We start from the raw sequence: 26378 nt of genomic DNA on the forward strand, positions 1-26378 counted from the left end.
TCCCAGCTCACTTATTGGCAGGCATTTAAAGATACAAAGTTATCTGATGTCACTGCCACAAATACCTCCTATGGAAAGCATTTCTCCCCCAGTAATGCCTGCACAGTGATGCCAGCCCTGGTAAGCAGCCCTAGACAAAACAGCCAGCTCCAAGGGACACATTAGTAATAGTATCATATTGCTGCCTTAAAGTCAAATAGGTTAACTGCATAGATGATTACTCCAAAGTAGACTGTTTTTGAAGACAGCATATGTTAAGGTCACTAGGCCTTCTTCTGAGCTGTATCACTTGACTGTCACCTCAGCTACTTGCAAAGGCTTGAGGCTCAGATAGTAAAACTTCAAACTATTTCAGACACAAAAAAAATAAACCTCAAACCAAAGCATCATCTCCTTCTATACTGATATGCCCATAGGGCTTGGATTCAGAAGTTAGACTCTTAGTGTCAAGCACAATCCATGTAATAATTGCCTCCAAGTTTGAAAAGGAGAGAATAATCTAAATCAGACAGTGGGAAATCCACCTCACTCTGTAATTATAGATAGTTTTAAATAACTTGCTTTGGTTTCCATTTGTACATGTTTTTCCCAAGAAGCAAGGCCATTCTTAGCATCTTTTAACAGTATGATCATAAAATACTTAAATATATCTAAGTAGTTTTATAGTTCATCAGGTATTTGCATTCTTTATCCTTGCCATTTGGTTATGTTACAGAGCAGTAAGTACTTATTAAATACCTATATCTAGTTGAAAGCATATTTATATTAAAATACATGGAGTCAGGCTTTTAAACAGCATTTTGAGTCCAAACTAACCACTGCAAGTCAGAATGCAGAAGAAAAAGAAATATCACATCTAGTCTGGAATCAGAAACTGAGAAGTGAAAAAGAAAGACACATTACTCATAGTTACTAGATTAACAACTTATGCCAATCACATAGGAAGATTTGAAGTTATCAGGTAATTTTAAACTTAGCTTTCATTATTGCATTCAGGCTAGTGTGCTCAACAACAGCAAACAAGAACCATAACACAACCCACTTGGTCTACTTCTTCACTGCAGGTTGGACATGACTGGAATAGATACATGAAAGCCAACCATGAAAATTTCATCCTGGCTACACCAGAGGCTGCTGTCAAAGGCAACTTCAACATCCCTGCAGATTTTTACTTCTTGGTATCTAGCCAGGATTTCTCAACAGTTCAGCTGTTTATTTTTTACTAATGCTTTTATACAGTTTCCATTTTTCCAGCTCCTCTACTAAAGCGATTAGCAACAGTAAAAGCATGCTAACCTCTTTTAAGATCCTAACAGCCTTGAGATCGTCAAGAAAGGGTAGCAAATAGTTTTAACTATTTAAACCCTTCAAAGTTTCCTTCACTTCAGCAGCTATGTTTTGAGTACTGAATAATGCAGAAGAGCTAACTACAGCCCCTTGAAAAGATTCATCACTATGTGTTTACTCAAAGCTTGAAGGAAAAAAATAATCTAGACCAAGCAAGTGTTTAAGCTTCAAACTGGGAAACTCAGCAAATATCCTAGGTTCAGATTACTAAGCACAATTTTAGCCTACAAAAACAATGGCCACACAATTAAATAAAAGTTCACCAAAAAATTCATATAATGAAGATTTGTAAACACACCCAACCAGCCAAACACATTAAAAAAAAAAGTTAGAGACTAAAGCCTATTGTCAGCACCTAAAGTCCTGGACGAACAACTTTGAAAAATGCTAGGTATGGTAAGGAGAAGGAGAGGAACAAACTCTCAGCTTGAGCAAACCACCTGTGATCATCTTACACACAAAACAGATTCCTAATCTTGATATTCAGGAAGAAAAATATATATATGATGGCGTAAAGGATAAAGAGGATTTGTAAGGAAGAGGATAAAGAAGATCAGGATTGCAGACAAAAATACAGAATGGTGTCTGACAGGTATCTATGAATTTTGATCTTTTATCTCCATCTAGCATGTCACTGCAAAATCTCTTAAGAAACTCCATTAAAAGTATTGAGATCAATCATATCAACATCTTCGTTGATAAATTACCAGAACAGCCACACTAAACAGGAAAATAAAAAATCAATATAATTAAGCACAGTGACATACAAAGAAGTAAACAAATGCAAGACATAAAAATATCGTGTATTTTACAATAACTGCATTTTATTACATGCAGAAATGTCTCCATTTCACTAAGAATAGCCAACCTTCCTGCCTGCAACCATGAGCAGTTAGAGTAGGGTGACAGGTTACAAAACTACCAGTAGGGCTATGTACTGCAGGCAAGTAAAACACACATTTATAAATTCAGATTATACAAAAACAAGGCTGCTGAGACCAGCTTTACATGAATTCCTGAGAAGGTGATGCATGTTAGCAAAGTCACGACAACAGAGCAAAGAGCCAAGGCACTCAGCATCATTTGTGGCTGCTGGCCTGTTGATGCTCAGCCATGAGAACACTCTGGTATAACCCAGCACATTTAGGAGCACTGGCCAGACCTGCCTTGAGTCACTGGAAATGCTCATTTTTTAACCAAATTCCCAAGTGTCACTTTCACCAGAAAATAAGGAAACCAAATCAGTAACAGCTTTTATATGAACACCTCTTGAAGTACAACACAAACCCACACTACCCAAAATCAAAAGCCTCATAAATGCAACACATCTAAGGTACCCCTGAAGCAGCAGGGATTGTCTTGGGACCAGTAAGAAAATGCTAAGTGAAACTAAGTATCATTGCCAGATACAGCAGTATCTGTCAGTAGTTCTTTAAAGCTGGGACAGATACACTTAAAAGTGGCACTCAAGAGCCAGCAAGAGCAAATATTTTCAACTTCTGAACTAAAACTGTGCAGAAACCCTTAAAAAGAAGTATGAAGAACAGTGAGGCCTGCCCCCAAAAAAGGGCAGAGTGAGGCTGAAAACCTGAGTCAGATGAATAGCAGAAAAGTAAGAGTGGACAACCTAAAAAGTAATTGTTCACTGCAAGTACAGTGGACTCTAATGAAAATTAATATAAAATAATGCAGGATCAACAGTTAGTCAGTACAAAAGGACATTTGGATTTTCCACAGTTGAGATAAAAATGTGCCAACACCATCTCTTCTCTTTCCAATCAGGGTGCAGCAGAGGACCGCAAGCAGGCTATGGCTCACATGTGAGGATTTTTAAACTCAAAAATCCCACATTACATGGTTGCATTCATAAAATTGGCATATTTTAATCTTAACTAGCAAAGGTTTAAAAACACAATATATTTAGTTCCTAAGTCTATTCATTAGAACAAAGTCAAGAGCAGGAGGAAAATGGGGAAATACAGAATGGATCCTTGAGGATTTAAGTGAGAAGTATGAGACGCTGTCAATTACATTTTAGTTGCTTAAAGATATTGCTTTTCAAATTTTTCAGCTTCTGGTTATCTGCTCTTTCCTATCCTGGCAGATATGTAAACTCCTGAAGGCTGCTGAGCTGAAGAAATCCAATTTTTTGGGACCTTAATACTTGGAGATTAAGCAATTTGAAATGCCCAGCCCTTAAGTGCAAGTGCCTAGACTTTTCTGCCAGGGCAGGGACAGGTAGCAGACCTGTCTGCAAAAGGTGTACCCAGGTGTTGGATCTCCTGCAGCAGGTGGTAGGAAAGAGTTGGATCGCTGGTTCCAAACACAGGCTGCAGGAGACTCAACGGTTCACAGCCAAAAAGTCAAAAACTCCCCAGCCAGCACACCCAGAAGGGACAGGGGCAATAATGCTGAAGAATAGAGGCTTGCAATGGCAAGGACTGGCAGGAGGAAGAGACTTCTCCCAAAGGCTGAGGTGCCCTTGCCAAATTGCTTCACTGCTCTGCAGACGAAGAGGAAACACCCATCACAGCAGGAAAAATGCTAAGGCTACTCCTTTTGCTGCCAGCAGGGGTTTGGGTGCTCAGACCATGGGACTTGCTTCAGAAACCTGGTCTGTGAGGGACTGGGGGATCCATCTGACAGAGAAAGGAAAGAGATCTTCGTCCATAGGCTTGTCTGGATGGTGAGGAGGGTTTTAGACTAAAGTTGTCAGAAGAGGGAAACCGAGGGTTGTGATCTGGAGCAGAGTCTGGTTGGAGGCCTGCAGCCAGGAGTTTTCTCCAAGGGGTCAGTACGGGGTCTGGTCCTGCTGAACCTGTTAAATGATCTGGATGAAGGGACAGAGTGCATCCTCAGCAAGTTTGTGGATGTTTCAAAGCTGTGAGGTGTGGCTAACACATCAAGAGATTGTGCTACAATTCAGTGAGACTTGGACAGAGAGGAACCTAATGAAATTCATCAAAAGTAAGTGCAGGGTCCTACACCTGGTGAGGAATAATCCTACACACCAGTACGGGCTGGGGGCTTACCTGCTTGAAAGTAGCTCTGTGGAGAAGGACCTGGGAGTTCCAGGAGAGCAGTTCCATGCAAGCCAGCAGTGTGTGCCCCTCTGGCCAAGAAGGCCAATGGTATCCTGGGGTGATTTAGGAACAGTGGGGTCATTGTCTAGAACTGCTGCCCAGAGAGGTTGCAGTGTGTCCTCTTCTGCAGAAACCCACCTAGACAAACACATGTAGCCTGCCCTAGGTTCTGTTAGACTAGATCTCCAGAGGTCCCTTGCAGCCCCACCCATTCTGTGATTCTGTGAGCAGCTAGAAGGTGCAACAATTTAAGTACAATCCAGTGGAAATAAAAAATAAAAGCATGTTGCAATCATTCAACCATGGAACACTAAGTAAGCTCTCCATGCTGCTATAATTAACAGATAGTAGTACAAAATATTGACAAGGACACTTAAAATATGAGCACCCACTCCTGCCCAAAAACCCCAATACACAGAGGAAGAAAGAGATGATGTTCTTTGCAGATACGCTGTAAAGAAAAAAAAATTTAAGTTTTCAAAAATGTTAATATCTTACTGTCTTCAAAATAGAAATGTTTTACACAACTGCATCTTCTTCCTTCACCACAACAGCTGCTACAAAGACACTTTAAGACTCAGCTATCCTGTGGCCTATAGCTGTTTTCTTCACATCAAAACTATTTCTCACATAGAAGGAATCTCAGCATGCTACCATAGAAAATCAATTACGCAAACCAAGTACAAAAGCAATTTTTACAATTAAACTAACAAGGTCCTTAGAAAGAGTACATAACCAAAAATCCCCATGTGTCAGAGCCTTTCAGGCAAAATGGAAGGTGGAAAGAAAAAGGAAAAAGGCTATAACTAGGTTTTGGATAAAAGCAACATGTCATACAAATTGCAAATGGTTGAATTACATTACGTGTACAAGTGAGTGCATTGTTTCCTAGAAAACCAGCATTTCAAAACACAGGAATATCTAGCTGTGGATTGGACAAGCCCCTTTCCACCACAAGAAAATACTACATTGCCCAAAGGTACTACCTATTACAAAATAAGATTATTGAAGTAGAACATTCCAGCTGTTGAGAGGTACTGAGCAGTATTACTGAACAAAACACAACAAAACTCCAATCACTCGCTCAGTCATTAAAGTCTTAAACATTGCTTGTTTACCACACACCTCACTCACAGCAACTTTCCAGGAAAGTACTGGAAACAACATTCTGCGCAGCAGAATACTTCAAAGCAGTTCAGATTGTTTCTGTAATGGGAAACAATGTTCTACTTTCAAGTAGAGCTTTAGGCAAACTAAAAATAAAATAGAAACTAAAAATAAGAACATTCCCCTTCACCCTTCCCTTGGTTTGCATGCCAGTTTCAGTCATTTTCAAAACATGCCACAGCACAAAACACAGAACTGCACAGGTGCTTTGACCACTAAATACATTCTGAAGGTATTCAGTACAGTGAACAATCCAAATTTTGGGTTCATGGATTCCAGAGTCTTTACATTTAATCAAGTGCTTCTAACCTTATGTTCCATACAAACTTTGGGGTGAGACCAAAAGTAAAAAACTTTAAAATAACTTCAAGTAATTTAATTTTTTGTTGCATTTAGTAGGCCAATAGTAAGGCACTGCGAATCTAAAGTTACATTGAATAAACATGTAGTGAATTTAGCTTGACTGATAAAAAACCAAAAATCAAACAAACCTGAAATGTGAGGAGTGCTTATCACTAGGCCCAGAAAAAAAGCATATTTTTGTCTTCTACATATAGCTTGAAATAAAGGTCTTGCTTTCCAAACTCCAGATACCCCTTGAATGTGAGGCTACAGAAGAATTCAGAGGACACAGCAATATCACACCATGAACACTGAACAAGTGTGAAAACTACCACCATAGACTTGATATCAAGTTCCTCACAGACTTTCAGCAGGTGTTATCATATTGCATACCCTTAAGATCAGGCTTGTTGCCAGCAATTTCAGCAAGAGTACATTTTAGAGCTGTATTTATGAACAAGAATTCATCGTAACAGAATACTAACCTACCAATTTTACTGAGACTTTGCCAACTGGGAAGCACAATGATAATCCAAGTGCATCTCACCTATACTACACTAGCACTGCCCCATTAGGTACAATATATGAAGTTCATTCTAACTGAAACAAAAACCTCCCGCAGTACACTGATTGCAGTGAGGTATTTAATTTAAAAAAAAAAAAGCTAAAATGGCTCAGAAAATTTTGTCCTAAAAACTTACTTCACTATGTGCAACCATGATTCTTTTCAAAGTTAGACCACAGAAATGAAAACTAGAGAAAAACCTTAAGACAAAAAAAATTCAGTGCTTTAAAGGTAGTACTGTCAAGATTTGAACAGCAGTGAAAACTGCTATGGCCACTACTACTTTTTAAACTTACCTAGGTTAGCTTTCTTCATTTTTTACTCAAGTAGAGCATTAAAACAAAGATAGCCCAAGCAGTTACTTTGCAGTGATTTGCAGGAAAACATGCTTCTAGCTGCAATCTCAGCAGTTCTACCAGCTTTAAACATGACAACACTCCACAAGTACAGAATATATTCACTCGCAGAAGGGCTGAGCTGAAGATAAATAGCTCACCTGCAGGCAAACCAGGATTTGATTCAAATTCCTTCAAAAAAACACTATTAACGCCTCCTTCCCACTTCAATCTCTAGATACTAAAGCACCTCTGTATGCCTTTTGGGAAAACTTACTTAAACAACTATGATTGTGCAATAGCTGACTGACCTTTGTGGAATGAAATTCCACATTAAGATTTTGAGTTGAGATCAATTCAACAGGACAAATAGGAATTTCTGTGGAATCTTCATCCCTGCTACCATGTGGGTCACTTCAAATGCAGGCTGCTCAGACCTCTGAAGTTTCATGTGTCATAACAAAACATAACAAGAGCTTCTGAAACACAAACTCTTAAATTTCATTAGCTGTAGGTAAGAAAGCCAACAGCTTTGGATAAGCACTTCAAAAAACCCCAAAAACTAGACAGGACTAGCCAGAAAGAAACATTTCAGTGACTAGGACTACATTGTATCTCTTACAACCTTTGTTTTCAGTATGCTGAAAGTGGCACAGCAAGATATTCACACTGTATCTTATTCTATCCCTGGAGAAGCTTTATTGCACACAAGATGCCAATGCCACTTAGGAAAAAGAGCTCTGCGTGCACCCTCCATGCTGCTCACTGGGAAGTCTATTCCAGCGCCCAATCACTCTCTGGGGGAAGAACCCTTTCCTAATACTCAACCTAAACAAGCAGCAGGCCTTGAGAAAAGCCCCAAATCTGTCTTTACAGAATACCCTTCCAAATTTGATTTTCATGGCAGATATGCTCAACCACCCAATGAATAAGTCAACACTACACTGTCCGATTTGACACAGATCTAGAATGTTCAACTCCTTCTCAGAATTACTAAGTGAAGAAACAATAGTATGCAAAGCCTTAACTGTATTTTCCCATGGAAAAAGTTGTTTGGCTTTTTTTAATGTAGCAAGATCTAGCTCTTTACTACATTTAAACCCAATTTGTATATACAAAAGAAGCTTTTGTCAACTTTTTTTTTTTTGGACAGCTTTTGTCAGTTCGTAATTTTGAGGATTCTAGCTTAACACTGATTAACATATGGCAGGACACTGGAGCTGACCTGTAGCTTGGCTGGTTCTCTGTGTGACTCAGCTGCCCTAGTTCATCACTACACAGTGAACAGCACCACACACCCACAAAGAGCTGGACACACCTGAATCACAGGCTGTCACTCTGTAAATTCTCCCACAAACCAGCTCAGTACACACACCCAAACAGCTGTGTCAAACTGTACAGTCAATTGAAACCAACTCAGCAGCAGCAATAAAACTTGAAAATAACTATGGGATGTCGTTCTGTAAAATTTTATATCATCTACATTTATCAATGTCATTAAGAATTTTAGTTAGGAATCCAGGACATCCAATTTGTCAAAACCTTTTATTAAGCCTACTTCTTTTTGCTGACATAACATCAAAACTCACCTTCCTGCTCAACAAAGAATGAGCTCTTATTTTTCCCAGTCATTCCAAATGGTAAAAATTCACAAGTAGCCTCCCTCTTGCCTACTTTCTGCTTCTCTCTTGGGGAAATGCACTTTTTTGGTTTTTTTTTTTTTTTTCTTCCCCCACAAGAAACAAGAGTGACAAACTTTGCCAATATCATTGACTGCAAAACTGACTACAGCCTTGCTGGCCATTGCAGTGTAACTAGTTCACACTATTGGCACCAAAACTAATCTCTGCAAATGGAAAAAACACCCACTGGTCATTTAATGGTCCAGGAATTCTCCCAGCAAAGAGAAAACTTATTTTAGGAGAAGATTAATGCATAAAGCACAAGGTTTATAGTTCCCAGAGATTCTTGACTCCTTGCTAATGCAAAGGATTTAGAACACCTACCTATGCAAAGTAGAATCAAGTCACAGTTTAGAAAGTGAAGGTCACTTGTTTGCCTAAGTTGATTTCAACAGGAAAACAATTAAATCTTAGAGAAACAAATCCTTTTATAAGCAAAACAAACTAAAGAACAGGCTAGGTAATCTAAGTATTTGCCATGTTCTCATATCCCTTTTTGACAAATACAAACAAGCACATCAACTATTTCAGGCAACTGAAATTCACAAAGAACATGAAAAAATAGGAAATGCAGTTCTTAAGAAACTATTGACACCAGACATGCTTTCATTTGTTAGAAAAGCCTCCACAGAAGTATATATATAATAAAAACTCACCCTGCTCTGCTAGCATGTTGTCAAATGAAAGAGCACAATTGCACGCAGGTGATCTTGCTGTACTACATTTCCCCTAATTAACTGCCATTCTTCAATTTTGCTATTTTTTCCAATAATGGGTAAAACAGTGTCATTCATTTTAGGCATTCCCCATTTTCTTACTCTCTCTGACACTCTATTCTTTGTCTCTAAAACCGAAAAGTTTGTTTTGTCATAAAGCAAAGATTTACAAAATCACTCAGCACTGTGTTTTTTCAACAGAGAGGCTTTTGTTTAAGCTTACTAAGCTAGAGATGCTTTAATAAAACACATGTCATGAAACAAGAAAAAGATGAATCCATGAGGAAGCTATGATTAACATGGGTAAGTGGAAAAATTAACCACCTAAGACTGCAAACTCACCATGTTTGCATATGTAATAGCAGAGTGAAAGCAAACAGCTTTAACACAGTAACAAAATATGTATGTGGAACACAGACAAAATTTCCATTCTCTTTCCCAATGCCCACATAAGACAAGTCATGGAGGCAGTTTGTCTGCATGCTTTCCCAAGGATCACAGCTCTAGGTTTAGAAAATACAATACCAATGGCAAACAATAGGAAGGAAAAAAACTCAACCTTATTCCTTATCAAATGCTGAACACACAACCACTGTAAGTATCCAGTCTTTTTTCCAACAGTTACAAGGAATACTTAATACCAGTTGTTGTTCTACCATAAATTAACCATCTATAGTCACAAAATAGTTCCCAAGGCAACCATAATTCCCTCAACCAATGCACACCATTCCCTTCCCATTACTCTACATTCTGCTAAGTGAGTGCTCGCTGCCTGAGACACCACACAAACAACTGTGTGCAGCAGATCAGAAGAATGGGCAAGGTACACAAATTAGCAACTCCTACATGTTTAAACTGACACTTGTCAAATGATACGTACATGAGAATTTTATAATACACAGTTGAGGTTTCTGGGTTTGTTTCATTTTTTTCCCATGGGAAGATAGCTTAAGCTCATGTTCCCACTGCCATGTTTATAATAGAGGTGCTAGTGGATTTCTTTTTAAGACTGGATAGAGAAAAAAAAAAAACCAACAAACAAACTTGTCCACATACAATTTATGAAGAGATCCTTTTTCCCTTGGCAAGTTCTGAGTCACTTATGCTTCCATTATAATTTTAAAAGGAAAAGCAAAAGCTAAAACACCTTATATGCCAACGAACTAATAATTATACACTAATAAAAAAAGCACCTGCTACAATTTTATAGGACTTAGTATGAGCAATATCCTAGCAATACCTTTATTGCACAGTTATTTCAAACACCATCATTTGCTACTTTGTGTGTACACGAGTAGCAGCATTACTTTCCCTGTATTTCAACTCCTTCTGTGCTCTATGCCAGCACTGCTGCTAAAGGTCTCCTGTCTGCCTTCTGCATCTGCCTTTTTGTTTCCATCCATTTTCCCTCCTTGTGCTAGCAAACATCTGTATAACTGATAACTGCAAGAGCAGCCCAGATGAAGGAGCCAGGCAGGAACAAAGACATCCAAAACCAAATTATCCTGACAAATGATAATTTAAAAAGAAAAAAACACAAGTCTAAAGCATTTTATTTTACAAAAAGATTCCACTGACAGAAGAAATATATTCTGCTGATATCCTACTATTCTTCTTGCCTCCAATATGCCAACAGCTATCGTGAAGAAGATAACCACATACTCAAGGATTGAGTAACCTGATTGTTATTGCCAGTTTCATGTAAACATTGCAAAGAACACTTCAAGTCATTTCTCTATATTCAGTATTTCCTACAGTAACCTTAATATACTTCAAGGAACTGTTCAGAAGGATGAAACTAAGGAAAGGTAATGAAAATATCTGTCCTTTCCTCACCTGACATCTTAATTCTAAGAGCTTTCCTCCTGATTACAGTATATTTCAGTGGACAGTTTCATGTGCTCTCAATGTCACAGGCTTTCCAGAACCCAAATCCTCAATATCAAGCATAATTAACACATGACATGCTTCAAATTCAAGCCACAAACAATTAAAAACAATCTGAATACTGATATACCTCATAACAAGCAAGATGGTGACAAGAAAACTGGGACTAACCCAAAAGATGGTCTGGCGACATTCACAGAGTCGTTAAGTTTGAAAGGCACCTCTGGAAATGATCCTGTCCTACCTCCCTGACAAGACTAGGCCACTTGGAACAGGTGACACAGGACACAGACCACAGAGATTCCACAACCTCCCAGGGCAGCCTGTTCCAATGCTCTGCCACCCTCAACATACAGTTCTTCCTCATGTTGAGGTGAAACTTCTTGTGTTTTTGCTTATAGCAATTTATCCATATCCTGTTGCTGAGCACCGCCAAAAACTCTGCCACCATCCTCTTGGCTCCCGCTTTTGAGATATTTATATGCATTAATGACATCAGTCTTCTCTAGACTAAACAAGCCCAGCTCCCGCAGTCTCTCGTCATAGGAGAGATGCTCCAGATCCCTTATCCTCACCGTGGCCTCCACTGGGCCCTCGCCAGGAGTTCCTTGTTTTACTTGTGCTGAGGAGACCAGAAGCGGACACATTCTCTCGGAGCTGGGGACTATCCACAGCCGGGCAGCGCAGGCTCAGGCAACACCTGCGCCCTGGCACAGAGTGAGCTGCGGAAGCACCGCACCCGCTCCGCGGGGCAGAGCCGGAGCGCGCATCCCGCTGACACAGCAGCGGCGTCCTCACCCCCCGGGACCGCGCCCCGCTCTTCCCGAACGGCGCATGCCGGCGAGCAGCCGGGCCCCGGAGCCGCCCGACTCGCTGTCCCCGGCCCGGGGCAGTCGGGCCCCGCCAACCCCGGGCCCAGCGCGGCGAGCCCCGGCGGCCGCCGGCCCCGCGCGGTGCGGCAGGCGCGGCCGCTGCCCCCGCGCCGGCTCTCACCTGGCGGGAGCGGCCCGGGCCCGTCAACGCCGGCAGCCGCCGCCGCATTTCGAAAGATCCGCCATTTTCAGCCCGTCACCGCCGCTCCCGCCCCCGCCGCACCTGCCCCCGCCGCCCCGCCCCGGCACCGCCCCCGAGCCGCGAATCCCAACCCCTTCCGCACCGGCGGGTCCCGCGCAGACCCCGCTCCGAGGAGGAACCTCGCCGCTCCGCGAGCCGCCACTCCGCCGCGGCTCCGGGCGCAGCTGACCCCGATGAGCGGCGGGAAGGGGACGCGCCAGGCGGGCATCCCCGCAGCGGAGAGGCGGCCGGGACCGACTGTCCGTGCCATCCTGGGAAGCCCGGCCCGCCGCGGGGAGAGCGCCCGGCGAGGCCGGGCCTCTTCCTTCCCGGCGGGAGGTGGCTGTCAGCCGTGCCCGCGCCCCCTTCCCCGTCCTCCCGCCGCTGCTTTCCCGCCCCTCGCACTCACCGGGCGGGCGGGCGGGCGCTCTTCTTCTTCCTTCGCTAGCGGTGCCTCTCGCCAGTGCCGGCAGCCCCCGGTGCCGCGGCGGCCGCGCCCGCGCCAATCCCGCCGCCGCGTTTGTTCAAAATCACGCGCCCCGCGCCATTCCCCCGCCGCATCCCATAATACCGTGCCGCCCTGGCAACCGCCGGCGCAGCGCCCCGCGCTTCCGGGACCGCCCCTCCCCGCCGTCCGCTTCCGGGGCCGCGCGCGGGTGCCAACCGTGGAGGAGGAGGCGGCGGCGGTCCGGCCTCATCCCACTCGCGGTGGAAATCCCGTGGGAATATCTCCGTGGGATCTCTCCGTGGGATATCTCCGTGGGATATCCCCAACAACCCAACCACCCCGCGCGGGGCCGGCCCGCTCGCTCTCCTCCTGCGGCCTGCGCGCGCTCCCCCGTCACGTGACGCGACACCCCCCCTCCCGCTCCCCCCGCGGCGCGCGCGGCTCCATGGTGAGAGGAGGCGGCTCCCAAGATGGCGGCGGGCGCGGTGAGGCAGGACTTGGCACAGCTGATGAACTCCAGCGGCTCCCACAAGGACCTGGCAGGAAAGTGAGTTGCCGGCCGCCTCCGCCGCTGCCTCCCCGCGTTGGGGCGAGGGGTGCGAGCCGCCCGCGGGGTGTGGGGTGAGGGGGCGCCGTGAGGGTGAGTAATTTCCATCGGCCGCATTTTCTGGAATAAAAAAGGATACAGAAAGGTTTCACTTCATGGCTGTGTAGTTTTTTCATTCACGGGCTCCCAGGTGTCCGCTCGGCCTCCCTCAGGGCTCTGCTGCTGCCCCTGGGTGTGCCACAGCGAGAGGCCGGGGAGTTTGTTTTCCTCTGCTGCCGTGTATGTGTCAGCGACCCTCCTGTTACTGTGAAGAATTATTACCTTTTCATTAGGTGCCTGTTTTGGATAGAGGTTGAGCTTCTCGTGGTGCGGTGTGTCACATAGGTTTTCACTCCCAGAGTGCAGTCAGAAGCGGATCTGTCACCTGGAATTCTTTGATTCCCTGCCCAGTTGTTTGTGTTCTAGGGGGGCTGTGTCACTTGTAGGATTTTCGTGTAAAACCTTCCAAAATTTCCCCTCAAAATGTGGCTTCCACGTGGATGTAGTGCTTCATCAGTCTGACACACACTGAGGAAAAGTTTCATTAGCTTGCTGAAACAATGAAACACAACTTAGTGGTTTTTGCAGCATAAACTCTTGAAAACACGTGGGGTACACCTGTGTTGGTGTCGCATGGCTGTAACAATATTTATCACAACACTATTTCTCAGTCACATTGAATATGGCATTTTGAACGTTTGATTACCTTGATTAATCTGAATCTATGAGCAATACCGTTTTCATTATTTTTTCAGTGTGCTATCCTGGGCATATTATTATTCTTATTTTAAACTTACAAAATTGCACGTATGTTCTTAGATAACAAAATTATTGAGCTCTGTTATCTGAGAATCTAGTCCCAGGATTTAAGAAGAGCCAAGTACCAGTTCCAGGTGAATGTTCATGACACTTGGGAGCAAACTGGAGAATTGCCATCTCAAGGTATAGGAAATATGAGCAAAAATAGGGCTCTGACATAGAAAGTACGCAGAGAGTCAGAAGTTCTTAGTGAAAAAATGTGTGGTTTTTAACCCCTTTTTAAAATTTATTTATGGACAGGTACCGTCAAATATTGGAAAAAGCCATTCAGCTGTCGGGTGTGGAGCAGCTTGAAGCTCTGAAAGCTTTTGTAGAAGCAAGTAAGTGCATAAGTGGTGTGAGTGGTTGTACAGTGGTGAAGGCCAGAGCTGTGTGGGGTTGTGTATTTGTATTTGTTAGCTCTACATGAGACTGTGTAAATGCAGTGTACTTTTGTCCTGTTGGAACTCAGACACAACAGGAAGAGGAACCCTCATCACCACATCCAGAAGTGAAGAGGGAATGGATTTGTAAGCTTTGTGGTTATTATAGCTTTCCATCTTGTCAACAGTGGAAGGTGAAAACAAAGCAGTCTCTCTTGAGTGCTGAAGTTTGTACTGGATGCCAAGTGGTATTTAAACTGACAGCCTCTTTCTTCATCCATTTGTAAAACTGCCAAGAAATTGTTAGGGTTTTTGTTGGTTTTTTTTGTGTTGTACTGGGTGTCTGGCTTGTTGAACATCTCTGTAAATTATATCTGCTATAATGTTTTTAAAGTTGAGAATAAGCTCAGTGAGCTTTAGTCCAAACAGGTACTTTGTCCAAGATATTTCAGCAACTGAGGACTATAAATCAAGATGAAAAATTAATTTATCTGTCAGGGATTAGAAGTCTGGTGACCTCTAGTGTAAACAGTTTCTGAAAGAAAAGAAAGACCCACCTTTATAAAAAAAGAAAAAAATCCCCTTTGCTTGCATAGTTTTTAAAATTTAAATATTCAAATTCAATGTAAAAGCAGATTATCACCTGTAGTGAAGGCACTGAAAAATTTTGCATCTATTCTGTGTTTTTCTTCTGTGCATCTCTGAACCAGTGGTGAATGAGAATGTCAGTCTGGTGATCTCACGGCAGCTGCTCACAGATTTCTGTACACATCTTCCAAGTCTTCCTGACAGCACAGCCAAAGAAATTTACCACTTCACCTTGGAAAAGATACAGCCCAGAGTGATTTCATTTGAAGAACAGGTGAGAGATCAGTGGTGAGACGGGTTTTGGCTCGTGGGTTTGGCTTTAGTTTTTCCCCTCCTTGTCTGCTGACTATTTCAAGCCTTTCAAAAAGCTGCTCAAAACAGCTATTTCTACTTAAGAGTCTGTTTTTTCAGTCCTGTATATGGAAAACCTGAGCTAAATGCAGAGAGCGCTTAGGACTGTGCAAAGATTACAGGCTGTCACTTCATCATGGTGATGGACACCTAATTCCTCTGCCTCCCTAACTGGCTTGTTACAATGAAACAGTTCTTGAGCTGGGGGAGGTGTCTGGAGAGATAGGCTGCTACTTACTGTATTGTCTTTTACCTGAGCAGTAGAACAGGTGGTGTGAAGAGCATGCACCTTGAAAAATAGCTTTTGTTTCAAAATAAATAAATTTTCTCTGTGTGTTTATTTTAGCTATAATCATTTTATCAGGAAAAAATATTTTCTTGGAATCCAATTCTGCTTAACTACTGAATATGCTGGTTTGCTTTGTCAGTTCAATTCTGTGTTTTGTTGTCCAAATGCATAGTATCATCTGAGAGTTCTTAGAGAAATTGTTTATATAAAAAGGCCTTAGGATCTATTATTAGAGTAGAAAGTCAAGGCAGTTTCTGCCATGATTTTTATTTGCTTCGCTTTGTCTTTTTTTAAGGAGCTTTTACTCTGAGCTAAACAGGCTTGCATGTGATTCATCATGTGATTCATTCATTATGCATAAATTAAATCCAACACATCAGATGATTTTTTTTACCCACACTTCCAGTTAAAAACCCAGGTTGTACGCACTAATACTTTACCTGCTGACAGCTGCTCTCCAAAGCAGAAGTTTCTTCATTAGGATCTAATCACACATCACCTCATTCCTACTTCACAGGCATGATTTGAGATGTAACTGCAAGAAATGGCTTGTGATTCTTGGTGTTCCGGTTCTTGAAAGATTTGTTTAATCTTTATAAAAGCTTTAAAGATTACTTTTGCTGTTGATTTTATTGTCTTTCAGGTGGCTTCAATAAGGCAACATCTTGCATCAATCTATGAGAAAGAAGAAGACTGGAGAAATGCAGCACAAGTGTTGGTGGGGATCCCTTTGGAAACTGGGCAAAAGTATGTTATACCCAGTTCTGTGGTAGCTGTACCTGCCCTCTCTGTACTGAACTAGATCTGCAAGTGAGAATTATGGGGTTTGCTGCACCAGAAGTTACCCACTATTAATTATTCTTCTTGATAAACAAGTCTTTTTAATAGTACTTTTGTGGAAGTGTTTCTAAAAGTTACTGAAAAGTCCTTGGAAGGTGGCAGTTTTTCAGTGTGTCCACCTTCTCAGTTCAGAATGAAGACATAGTTTGAAACCAGATTTGGATATTAACCAATGCAGTTGGGGATTTTTTTGTGCGTTTGTGAGGTGGGGTTTGTTCTAGTTTGGTTTGTTTGGGTTTTTTAGGTGTAGAACCCTTGCAGTTAGTTTTCTCTGTCAGTACTTTCCCCTTTCTCATTGTGCACATAGAAGGAATTGCTGTAGGTTTTGCCTGTTTTGCACCTATATGTTGCACTGCAAGGTTGATTCTTAAGTCAAGTGGCTCATCACTGGTGGCAAACTTCAGAAAAAACTAATTATGAGAGTGTACATTTGTGTCTTGTGGGCATCATTATTTCTAGTGGTGTTTGCAGGAGCCAGTTCTGTATTGGCATTCAGTTCAAATTTCCTTACTTTGTACAGAAAGCACTAATTTGGCAGTAGGGAAGAAGAAAGCAGGGTAAAGCAAATGTTGCCCAGTGCTTAAGAATCATAACAAATGTTAGAGCAGCTAGAAGCAAAGGTAGTTCTGGAACAACTCTGAGACTTGCTTTTTTCTTTCTTCTACAGGCAGTACAATGTAGATTATAAACTTGAGACCTACCTGAAAATTGCCAGGCTGTATTTGGAAGATGATGACCCAGTTCAAGCAGAAGCTTACATCAATCGAGCTTCCCTGCTTCAGAATGAATCAACTAATGAACAGCTGCAAATCCATTATAAGGTTGTCTAACCTGCTTTATTGCTTTCTCTTTCTAAAGGGAGACAATTCCGCCTTGAGATGTTTAATGCACTGTCACTAAAACTTTCATCATGAAAAAAGAGACAAAGGGGAAAGCTATATGGTTTTGGAAGCTTGAGAGACACATCTTAGCAATTATTAAACAGCTCATTCCTTACCATTTGGAAATAAGTCTGGAATGGTTCATTAAATGCCAGCTTTACTGATAGAAAATAAAAACTAGGCTAAAAAAATCTGAAATATTGTTGAAAATATTGCCTCCACCTTTGTCTATAAATCTGAGTGGGGGAAAAAGCTGCAAATATATTAGAGACAGTAGTACCTCCCACCCCCCACTAGTTAAATGTCCCATACATAAAAGTAGCTTAAAGTCTTAAGTAGTAAATTGACTGCTGACATTTCTGCTTTTTTGTGGGTTTACTGTGTACATAGTTCATACATAAATTTCTCAAACCATTTTAGTAACTGATGAGCAGTAATTACAACAGTGTAGCAGAATTGGTCAAGTTGTGGTAATGTTTAAAATTCTGTGACACAAAGCAGATGTGCCATGAGCAGTAACTCAGCATTTGGTGGTTTTTGTTTGTTGATTTCCCTTTCCTTTTTCCCTCATCCCATATAAAGTTTTGAAGAGTGTGCACTCGGTTGAAAGTGTAAATATTTTCTGTGAATCTTAGAAAAGCACAAAGAAAGGAAGAACTATCAGGTGGTGTTCCTGTGCTGAAAGGGAAAAGCAAATACTTGAAACATAAATGGCTAAGGGGTAGCTGTCTGTGCCAGTAGTGAAGGGGAAACTCACACAAGTGCAGTATCAGCTATACAATATTTCAATTGCTTAGGCTCAGTACTTGGCTTTTCAACATTTGCAATGTTTAGCATGTGAACAATGTTAGGAAATGTCTTTTCAATTGATTTCCCTGATACTTAAGCAAGGACTTGTCAAGTCAAGCTTATTCTTTGAAGGCACACATTTCCCTAGGATGCAGAAGAGCAATATTTATGGGAGCAATCACTTGACTTGACAGTGTACAAATTTTACACACCTGTATTATGCAGCCACCTCTGCTGCTTTTCTTTTTCTGAGCTGTCCTTCCTTTCTAGGTTTGCTATGCTCGAGTACTCGACTACAGAAGGAAGTTCATTGAGGCTGCCCAAAGGTACAACGAGCTGTCCTACAAAAGCATAGTCCATGAGACTGAGCGGCTGGAGGCACTGAAACACGCTCTGCATTGTACTATTTTGGCATCAGCAGGTAAAATACACCTCACATTTTTGTGTAAAAGGTATTTCCCGTGAAACAAGTCAGCTTGTGTATTACTTGTATGACTAAAATTTGGTAATGAGTCCAAAGCTGTGAACACGATGTCAGAATTATGTGTTGGCAAACTGTTAGCTCAGAGTTGGATTAGTTCAGTGTCTTTGCCTTTGAATGGAACACAACCAAATTCCTTCTTCAATAGAGCTTTGTGGGCTGTTATTTGCATGCATTGGGGAAAAAAGGTAACTTCCTCCTGTTTACCTCTGAGTACTTAGTGTTTTGGTGGTCAGTTATGAGAATTCCTCTTGACTTTCCTAGGACAACAGCGCTCCCGCATGCTTGCTACTCTCTTCAAGGATGAGAGATGCCAGCAGCTTGCAGCCTATGGGATCTTGGAGAAAATGTATCTCGACAGAATTATCCGTGGAAATCAACTGCAAGAGTTTGCAGCTATGCTAATGCCTCATCAGAAAGCAACTACAGCTGATGGTACACACTTCTCTAAAACCTTGTAAGGCTAGGTGTTCATCCATGGGAGTTAGACTTCCCAAATCAGTCAAGAAGTGTAATGGAAAAGAATTTATTATTGCTTATATCATCATTTAAGAAATATTTTTCAGCATGTATAGTTATATAGTAAAGCTTCTTAGATATAGTTCATCTTTCTGATTTGCCATTAAGGTTTTGAAATACTCTTCTGGAAGATAACTTGTCACATTTTCTTTCCCTATCCATGTGCAGTCCTCTTCACTGACAACTTCCCAGTGTTTCTGATGGAGTCTCTGTCTTCACAAGCTTCTCAGGCACTGTTAAGAGTAGGGTGCCTAGAAACCTGTGACGTGCATGCAGGCCATAAATGGTCTGCACTGATGATACATTTACTGGAACTGCTTCGTGACTTGACAGGAAGGTGATGTGGTGAGGGGATGGTTTGGACCTCACATATGTCTCCACTGACATGCCACTAAGTCTTGAACATCTGAACAGTCAGAAAAGTGTCAAGTAATGGCTTTGCTGGTATCCTAAACACACTGGTCTCAGTTTTCTAGATTGGAAGAATGTGAAAGTGGAAAAATACATAAGCATTAAATACCTCCGAATCAGGAAAATCTTCCTAGTTAAAAAATAGTTGTTGATTAAGGAAAAATAAGTAACCATGTACTTGCAGAAGTGAAAGCTGTGTTAAAGGTACTTGTTAGCAATATGCTGCATTCCTTCCCTTGGTGACTTTGTTGTTTGTTTATAACCTGTACTGTTTGTCCTTAAAGAATGCAGGTTAGCTGGTGTTTAATAATATGCTTATCTTCAGCTGGAGGTTAAGGGGGAAATGAGTTATACTGTTGAAAACTGTTCAGTCAAGGAGAGAGACATCAGATAAGGGTTTATCACAAGCAGAGTAAGAGACAGGTTAATTGTACCCCCAAGAGCCATAATGAATAGTAAGAAAACCCTCAATGGTCTTTCCACTTGTCAAGCTAAGATCACAGGAGGTCAAACCCCCTCAATTCAGAGCGTCTTGTAGCAAGGGCTCCACTTGTTTACTCTAGAAATTAAATAAAAGGTTTATCTGTTTTAAAATCAGCCATGTGCCATCCATTTGTTTCTGTCTGCTGTCTCTGCGCAGCTTAACAGTGATTCAAGGCAGATACATGTGGACCTTCTGCACATGTAACACTTCAGAAAAAGAAAGAGAACTGTTTTTTCATTTGCCGTACTATATAAACCAATATTTCAATCTTATAGTAATGTTTTGGGGTTTTTTTTCCTCATCTAACCCTAAAGGTTCCAGTATTCTGGACAGAGCTGTTATTGAACACAACTTACTATCTGCAAGCAAACTTTACAACAACATTACCTTTGAAGAGCTTGGAGCATTACTAGAGATCCCTGCAGCCAAGGTATCATTTTCCTTTTTTTTTTTTTTTTTTTTTTTTTTTAAACAAGGAGCGTGAATGGCATTAGGAAAAGGCACATCTTATGAGAATGAGAGTGGCACAATGTGGAATGAACAGCAGTAGAGTTAGATGCCACTACTGATTGTCTAATCATTTAATGAGTGCTCTCTGTAGGTTCCTTCCCCCCCCCCCCCCATATGTGAATCTGGTTAAAAACCTGTAAGACTGTTAAGTCTGAATAATTTCTAATTTCTCTGAGAATGGGCTACGTTTCTGACATCTGTCCTTGTTATTCTAGGCAGAGAAGATCGCTTCTCAGATGATAACTGAGGGTCGCATGAACGGCTTTATTGATCAGATTGATGGAATTGTTCACTTTGAGAGTAAGTGCAACCACAGTATTATTTTTTTTTAGCACCTTTCAGAGTGAGCTTTTTGAGGTGGTCCCTGCCAGGGTAAGGAAAATAAGTTTTTGAATAATCCCTTCTGCCTGAAGTGAGCTTGCTCGTCCTGCTGTAGCCAGGAGGTGGCAGAGTTGGCCATAAAGGACAACCTTTGACACTTCACCCACTCCCTGGAGAGGTCTTTGCATCCTCTTAACCACAGGAAAGAGTGAATTTATTCCATCAGTCTCCTTCTAGGAACAGGTTCACTTTGAAGTTCTCTGTTCCAATCTGCTTCAGTGCAGGAGTTAGGCTTGTAACAGGCAGCCAAAATAATTGCAGCTTTTGAGTACAGAAGTGATCCTGGTGTCACTGCAAGGAAAGCTTCCTCTGTGAGCTGGGTGAGGGAAGTGGCAAAAGGAAGGGTTGCAGTTAACAAGGCACGGGAATTTCTAAGACTTACTTTGTTTAATATTGGTTGTTTTTTCTTTTCAGCTCGTGAAGCTTTGCCAACTTGGGACAAGCAGATTCAGTCCTTGTGTTTCCAGGTGAACAACCTTCTGGAGAAGATCAGTCAGACAGCCCCAGAGTGGACAGCACAAGCCATGGAGGCCCAGATGGCTCAGTGACCGTGCCTCACTGTCCCAATGGAGGCAGTCACCTGCCTGCTGTGCTGGCAGGGGGAGCTGAGCAGGACTGGGAAACAAACAAAACACCCTCTTCACTTCCCCTTCTCCTGCTTTCACCATGGCTTAGGACACAGCTAGCTGATCCCATGTTTGGTGTGACAGGCTCCCAGTTCTCTGAGTTTAGATTGATGCTCCTGCTGCCTCTGCATTGCACTCTGCTCTGTGGTTTTCATTTTAAAGAAGCTGTAATGTCTGCAGCAAGCTTTGGGTTTGGTTTAATTTTTTTTCCACTGTATTGCTATAGATTTGTAGCCCTTTACTTTCTATGATGCGTGTTCTGCTGTGAAAATAGAAACACCATGTTTCTTTTAGTTGTAATTATTCTAATAAAGGCTGAGATAAGCAACTTGGTTTAAGTGTTGTAAGGACCTGTGGTTTTGTTTTCATTTTTTTTCTTAAACAGTAACTGGAAATAAAACTGATTTTTGTAATTGCATTTTCAGCTCCTGAAAATGTTAAATGAAAACATTTTTTTTTACTTTCTTTGTTTATGAAATGCAAGTCAAGGTGTCATGTGATAAGCAGGACTAACTTGAAATGCTTATGCACAGCAATGAAGTATGAAAGTGACCCTTCTGATGTTTATCAGTCTGGAGTTGGGCACTCCTTACCCATCCTTACTTTGCCAGATACACACATTTAAAAAACATGACAAATATTTTGGTCTTCAGAGGCTTCTATGCTTGGTTATCTCCAGTCTGTTGGAAACTCCATCCACTCAATTATTCACTCAGTTGCATATCTAGCTCCATACCTTGGATCCATCATATTTTTCAGTTCTTTAATGGCTTAGAAAAACAAGGCAAACATCCCTGAAGAAAGGAATTAATTCAGGATGTCAAACACAGCAGAAACTAATTGCTGTTAAATCAAAATCTTTAAACCGGAATGAGCCGCATGCACACTTGCTATACTTACACTTGTCATTGTTTGTAAAGAAGTGCTTCGTTTTGAGGTGTGTTGACACTACTCAGTAATAAACTGTCTGGTGAGTATAGACACAATTATTATGTTCTTTGCTGTGCAAGTGCTGCACATCTCAGTACAACATCATCATAAAAGTAAGAGCAAAGTGATAACATAAATGGTGAGAGTAGGCTGAAGGGTATTTTGACCACCGATTTCCAAGGGAAAGTACTTGTAACTTGTTCAAAGTGGTACTGGCTGAGAATTTTCTCTCCTTTCAAGAGAGATCCTGACAAAGTCACTATTAGTTTGGATCCTGTTGTTTTTCTTTTTGCTTGTGCTCTGGCTTCTGCACAAAGCTCTCCTCCTGGAGCGTGCCCTTTGCAGATGGAGGTGTGCCATGTATGCCATTTGTATACATTCCCATTTACGTTGTTTGCTGCTTCAGTCTGGTACTCAAAGAAGAATCCTGTCCTAAAAAGCCATAGCAATGTGTGTTCATAGCTTTGCTCCCTGTGGGCCAGGACTAACTTCTAGAAAGCAGTTAACAGTTCTACTAAACCATTTCTGAAAGGACAGACCTGAAGTGGCCAACTCAAGCCTCAAAACCAAGATGACCTTTGGTGATGCATATTGCAAGCCACAGGCTGATTTATCTGATTGTGCTGACAGCATTCCCATATGAGATCTGGGAATGCAATGGTGGGCCAGGGACAGGTGAGGGAAGCAGGATGAACACACGAGGGACAGAACTTGTAGCCTTGACACATGCAGCATTTGGGGTATGTAATGCAACAGGAATGCTATGGAAAGAGAGTGTAATTTTCATATCAGCAGGGAAGACCTAATTTATTCCAGTAAGTGCAGTTACCTGCAGATATTGCTGTAATCCCAGCTGTATTGCTGTATTGCCCAGCCCACGCTAGAGGCATCACAGGAACAAGTAAAGGGAATGGCTCAGAGCACCTGGTCCAGTATGTTATATATATGCAAAGAGCTTGAAGGGTGGAGAAAGTATGCTCAGTGGTATCAGTCCAGCCCACTGGAGATACAGGTACGTGATACACAGTCTGGACATGGAAGTGTTAATGAACGTTTTCTCACAAAAATCCAAATAGGAACATAAATGGCAGAGCCTATACACTGTCTTACTTTGATCTTATTCTGCAGTTAACAGTTTTAGGTAAGGAAAACTGGATCCACCATTCTCACATTAGATGAGTAGTTAAATGATCTACCAATTGATCAACAAGTGACTTTTGAGAATCCTTCATGATTTTATATAGCTTATAATTACCACTCCATGGCAATCTTGTTGGCCTTAATTCTATTACGTTTATTACTTGTAAGGGCAGTGGTTCAATACCTTGAAAGTTTTCTTTGTATTTCTTTTTCCTTAAAGTAAATCAGCAGGTATGCTCAATTAAAACAGAGGGATGATGAGGAATACACATAGTGCTGGTGGCTACAGGCTCTGCCCTGGGTGGGAGGAATGTCAGGAGTCCCCGGCAAGGGGCTCTGACCATGCCAAGGAGGGACTGGTCACCCTGAGACACACCAGGAGCTGATGAACACTGAGAAGACCCCAGACTAAATATCACCACTGGAATGGGCATGCAGACTGTGAAAGTATATATATTTACATATACACTATATATACTGTGAAAGTATAATCCTTTTTCAAGTTTGCTTGTTGAAAGCACAACTCCAGCTGTTAGGGTGTTGCTGCACCACCATTAAATAAATTTGACGACCAGAAGAGCGGGACATTGCTATAGGGAACCTGGTGTCCAGCTAGAGGGGGAAATAAAGCTGTGTGAGCGTGGGGAGCTGGAATGCCTTCGGTCCCAGCAGAGGCAGCCCAGGCGGTGGGAGTGTGGCTGCCAAAGCGGCTCCTGGGCGGCCAGACAGGAATGTTTCCTTAACAAACTGCGTACAGGGCAGTGCCAACCCCCCGAGCCCATTCCCCAGCGCTGGTCCCGGGCTCCTCCTGCTGCAGCTGAGATCCAAAGCCGGCAGCTCCCCGCTAGTTGGAAAGCCAAGCGCGCAGAACCCGCGCGGAGGCCCCAGCGCTTGTGGAACAGCGGCACATTCCCACTTCTATTCTGTGATTCAGCTCTGCTCATCCGTAGCGGGCACAGGAGAACAAATGAATTGGCCTCTGGGCTCTGTAGATTTGTGAGCCTTTAGCTGCATTCAGAGCAGGTTACAAAGCTTGTTTCCATATGCAGGGCTTAGGTTGTACTTCTTGACTTCAGCTAGCTGTCCCCTGGTACCAAAAAGTCTTCCCTTACCCAAGCTAAAAATGACAAAAAGAGAACTTTGCTCAGAGTAAGGGAGTAAAAATTACCACAGGGCCTCACAGGATGATCAAAACAACACATAAAATGTTTTTAAGTATAATGTGGGACTGTATTTGGGATGAAGTCTTGGTATTATAACAATTAAAAAAATCTTAGTACCATGAGCTAAATTTATCTAGAAACGTTTCATTTTCTTTATGTGAAGAAACCTGGAAACAATGTAAGTAATCTGTTAGGGGGACAACGCCCATGCAAATCCATTTCCTTTTTTTTGTTTAAAGCTTAGTGACTTTGCTTTACAGATGATAAATGACTTCTCTATTAAATCCCTTTTTTATTCTTTGTGGTAGTCACTATTTTAACTTTGTTATTCATTGCAAAAGATAATCCAAAAGCAAAGTAAAGAAGTTTACCAGACTGAGAACACTAGACTGAAAAGTAGGGGCTCAGCCTAGGTTCATAGTGAGTACACAGCATTCATTTTGTTGCAACATTGTAAACTTGAAATTATGACTCTTGAGGGAAGGGATGGCACCCATGGCACCTTGACAGGCTTCAGAGGTGGGGCTGTGTGAGCCCTGAACCTCAAGTTCAACAAGGCCCAGTGCAAGATCCTGCAGGTGGGCTGAGGCAATCCCGAGCACAAATACAGGCTGGGCAGAGAATGCACTGAGAGCAGCCCTGAGGATAAGGACTTGGGGGTGCTTATGGATAAGCAGCTCAATATGAGCTGGCAATGCGTGCCCACAGCCCAGAATGCCAAATGTGCCCTGGGCTGCATGCAGAACAGCGTGGCCAGCAGGGAGAGGCAGGGGATGCTGCCCCTCTGCTCTGCTCTAGTGAGATCCCACTCAGAATGCTGTGTCCAGTCCTGGGGTACCCCAGGGCTAATGGCTTTAAATTGAAAGAGAGCAGTCTTAGATTGAGATTAGGAAGAAATTCCTTACTGTGAGGGTGGTGAGAGGTTGCCCAGAGAGGTTGTGGATGTCCCATCCCTAGAAGTGTTCAAGGCCAGCTTAAAAGGGGCTTTGAGCAACCTGTTCTAGGGGCAGGTGTTCCTGCCCATGGCAGGGGGACTGGAACTAGATCAGTTACAATGCTGTAAACCAAGCAATTGGTATATTTTCATAGCATATGTGGATTGTTTGGGGCAAGGACTGAGGAAAACACGTTATCCGTTACCTCACAGCTTTGGGTGAGCTCTAGCATGATTACACTTTTTTTGGCTTTCAAATGCTGCAATCATGGTTGTAACTTCCATATTTCAGGGCATATAGTGCTTCCACTATTGCCTGTATGATGCTTTGTTTCTGGGTACAAAACACTTCCAGCTGCTGTGACTTTGCTATCAAAACAGGCACTGTTGTTGCACACCATTAAAGCCCCATCTAACAATTGCCACTGATGGTTTTGGAGGATTTTTAAGAACCGGGAAGGAGAGAAACTCCTTTCTCCAGCATTGTCTGTCTAGCTGGTCTCTACTAGGTATGAAGAGTCCCAAGGTACTGCACTGACTATAAAATTAGAAGAAAATGGTGAGGTATGTGAAGTACTTTGTAACTATTTCACATGGTCAAAGCCCATGACCAGCTATAATCTGATCTGAGGAATAGTCACTTTCTCAGTTTCTACTGCCTTGCCTTGT

The 26378-nt window shown here is 42.2% G+C and overlaps 2 protein-coding genes across 6 annotated transcripts in view; one reads left to right on the forward strand and one right to left on the reverse strand.

Annotated features, from left to right (window-relative positions):
* The window catches only part of LIN54 (lin-54 DREAM MuvB core complex component), a 38085-nt gene extending 25326 nt beyond the window's left edge, over positions 1-12759 (reverse strand). For 2 of the 5 annotated variants that reach the window (XM_072928654.1, XM_072928652.1), the window contains exon 1: positions 12587-12719. The gene's annotated coding sequence lies outside the window, so the exon portion shown is untranslated. Of the gene's footprint in view, positions 1-11699; positions 12077-12117; positions 12236-12586 lie in introns of those variants that run through there. The other 3 variants (XM_030271801.4, XM_012573341.5, XM_072928653.1) reach the window with 3 other exon arrangements.
* A 14-nt stretch (positions 12760-12773) lies between these two features.
* On the forward strand, positions 12774-21880 carry COPS4 (COP9 signalosome subunit 4). Its single transcript, XM_002189855.7, has 10 exons — positions 12774-13172; positions 14271-14350; positions 15103-15254; positions 16264-16367; positions 17128-17281; positions 18401-18551; positions 18876-19046; positions 20340-20455; positions 20751-20835; positions 21331-21880. Exons 1-10 carry the CDS (start codon positions 13096-13098, stop codon positions 21462-21464), a joined length of 1224 nt encoding a protein of 407 aa, XP_002189891.1. The 5' UTR covers positions 12774-13095; the 3' UTR covers positions 21465-21880.
* The last annotated feature ends 4498 nt before the right edge of the window (positions 21881-26378 follow it).

The sequence above is a fragment of the Taeniopygia guttata genome, chromosome 4, assembly GCF_048771995.1.
Source record: "Taeniopygia guttata chromosome 4, bTaeGut7.mat, whole genome shotgun sequence".
Taxonomy (NCBI): domain Eukaryota; kingdom Metazoa; phylum Chordata; class Aves; order Passeriformes; family Estrildidae; genus Taeniopygia; species Taeniopygia guttata.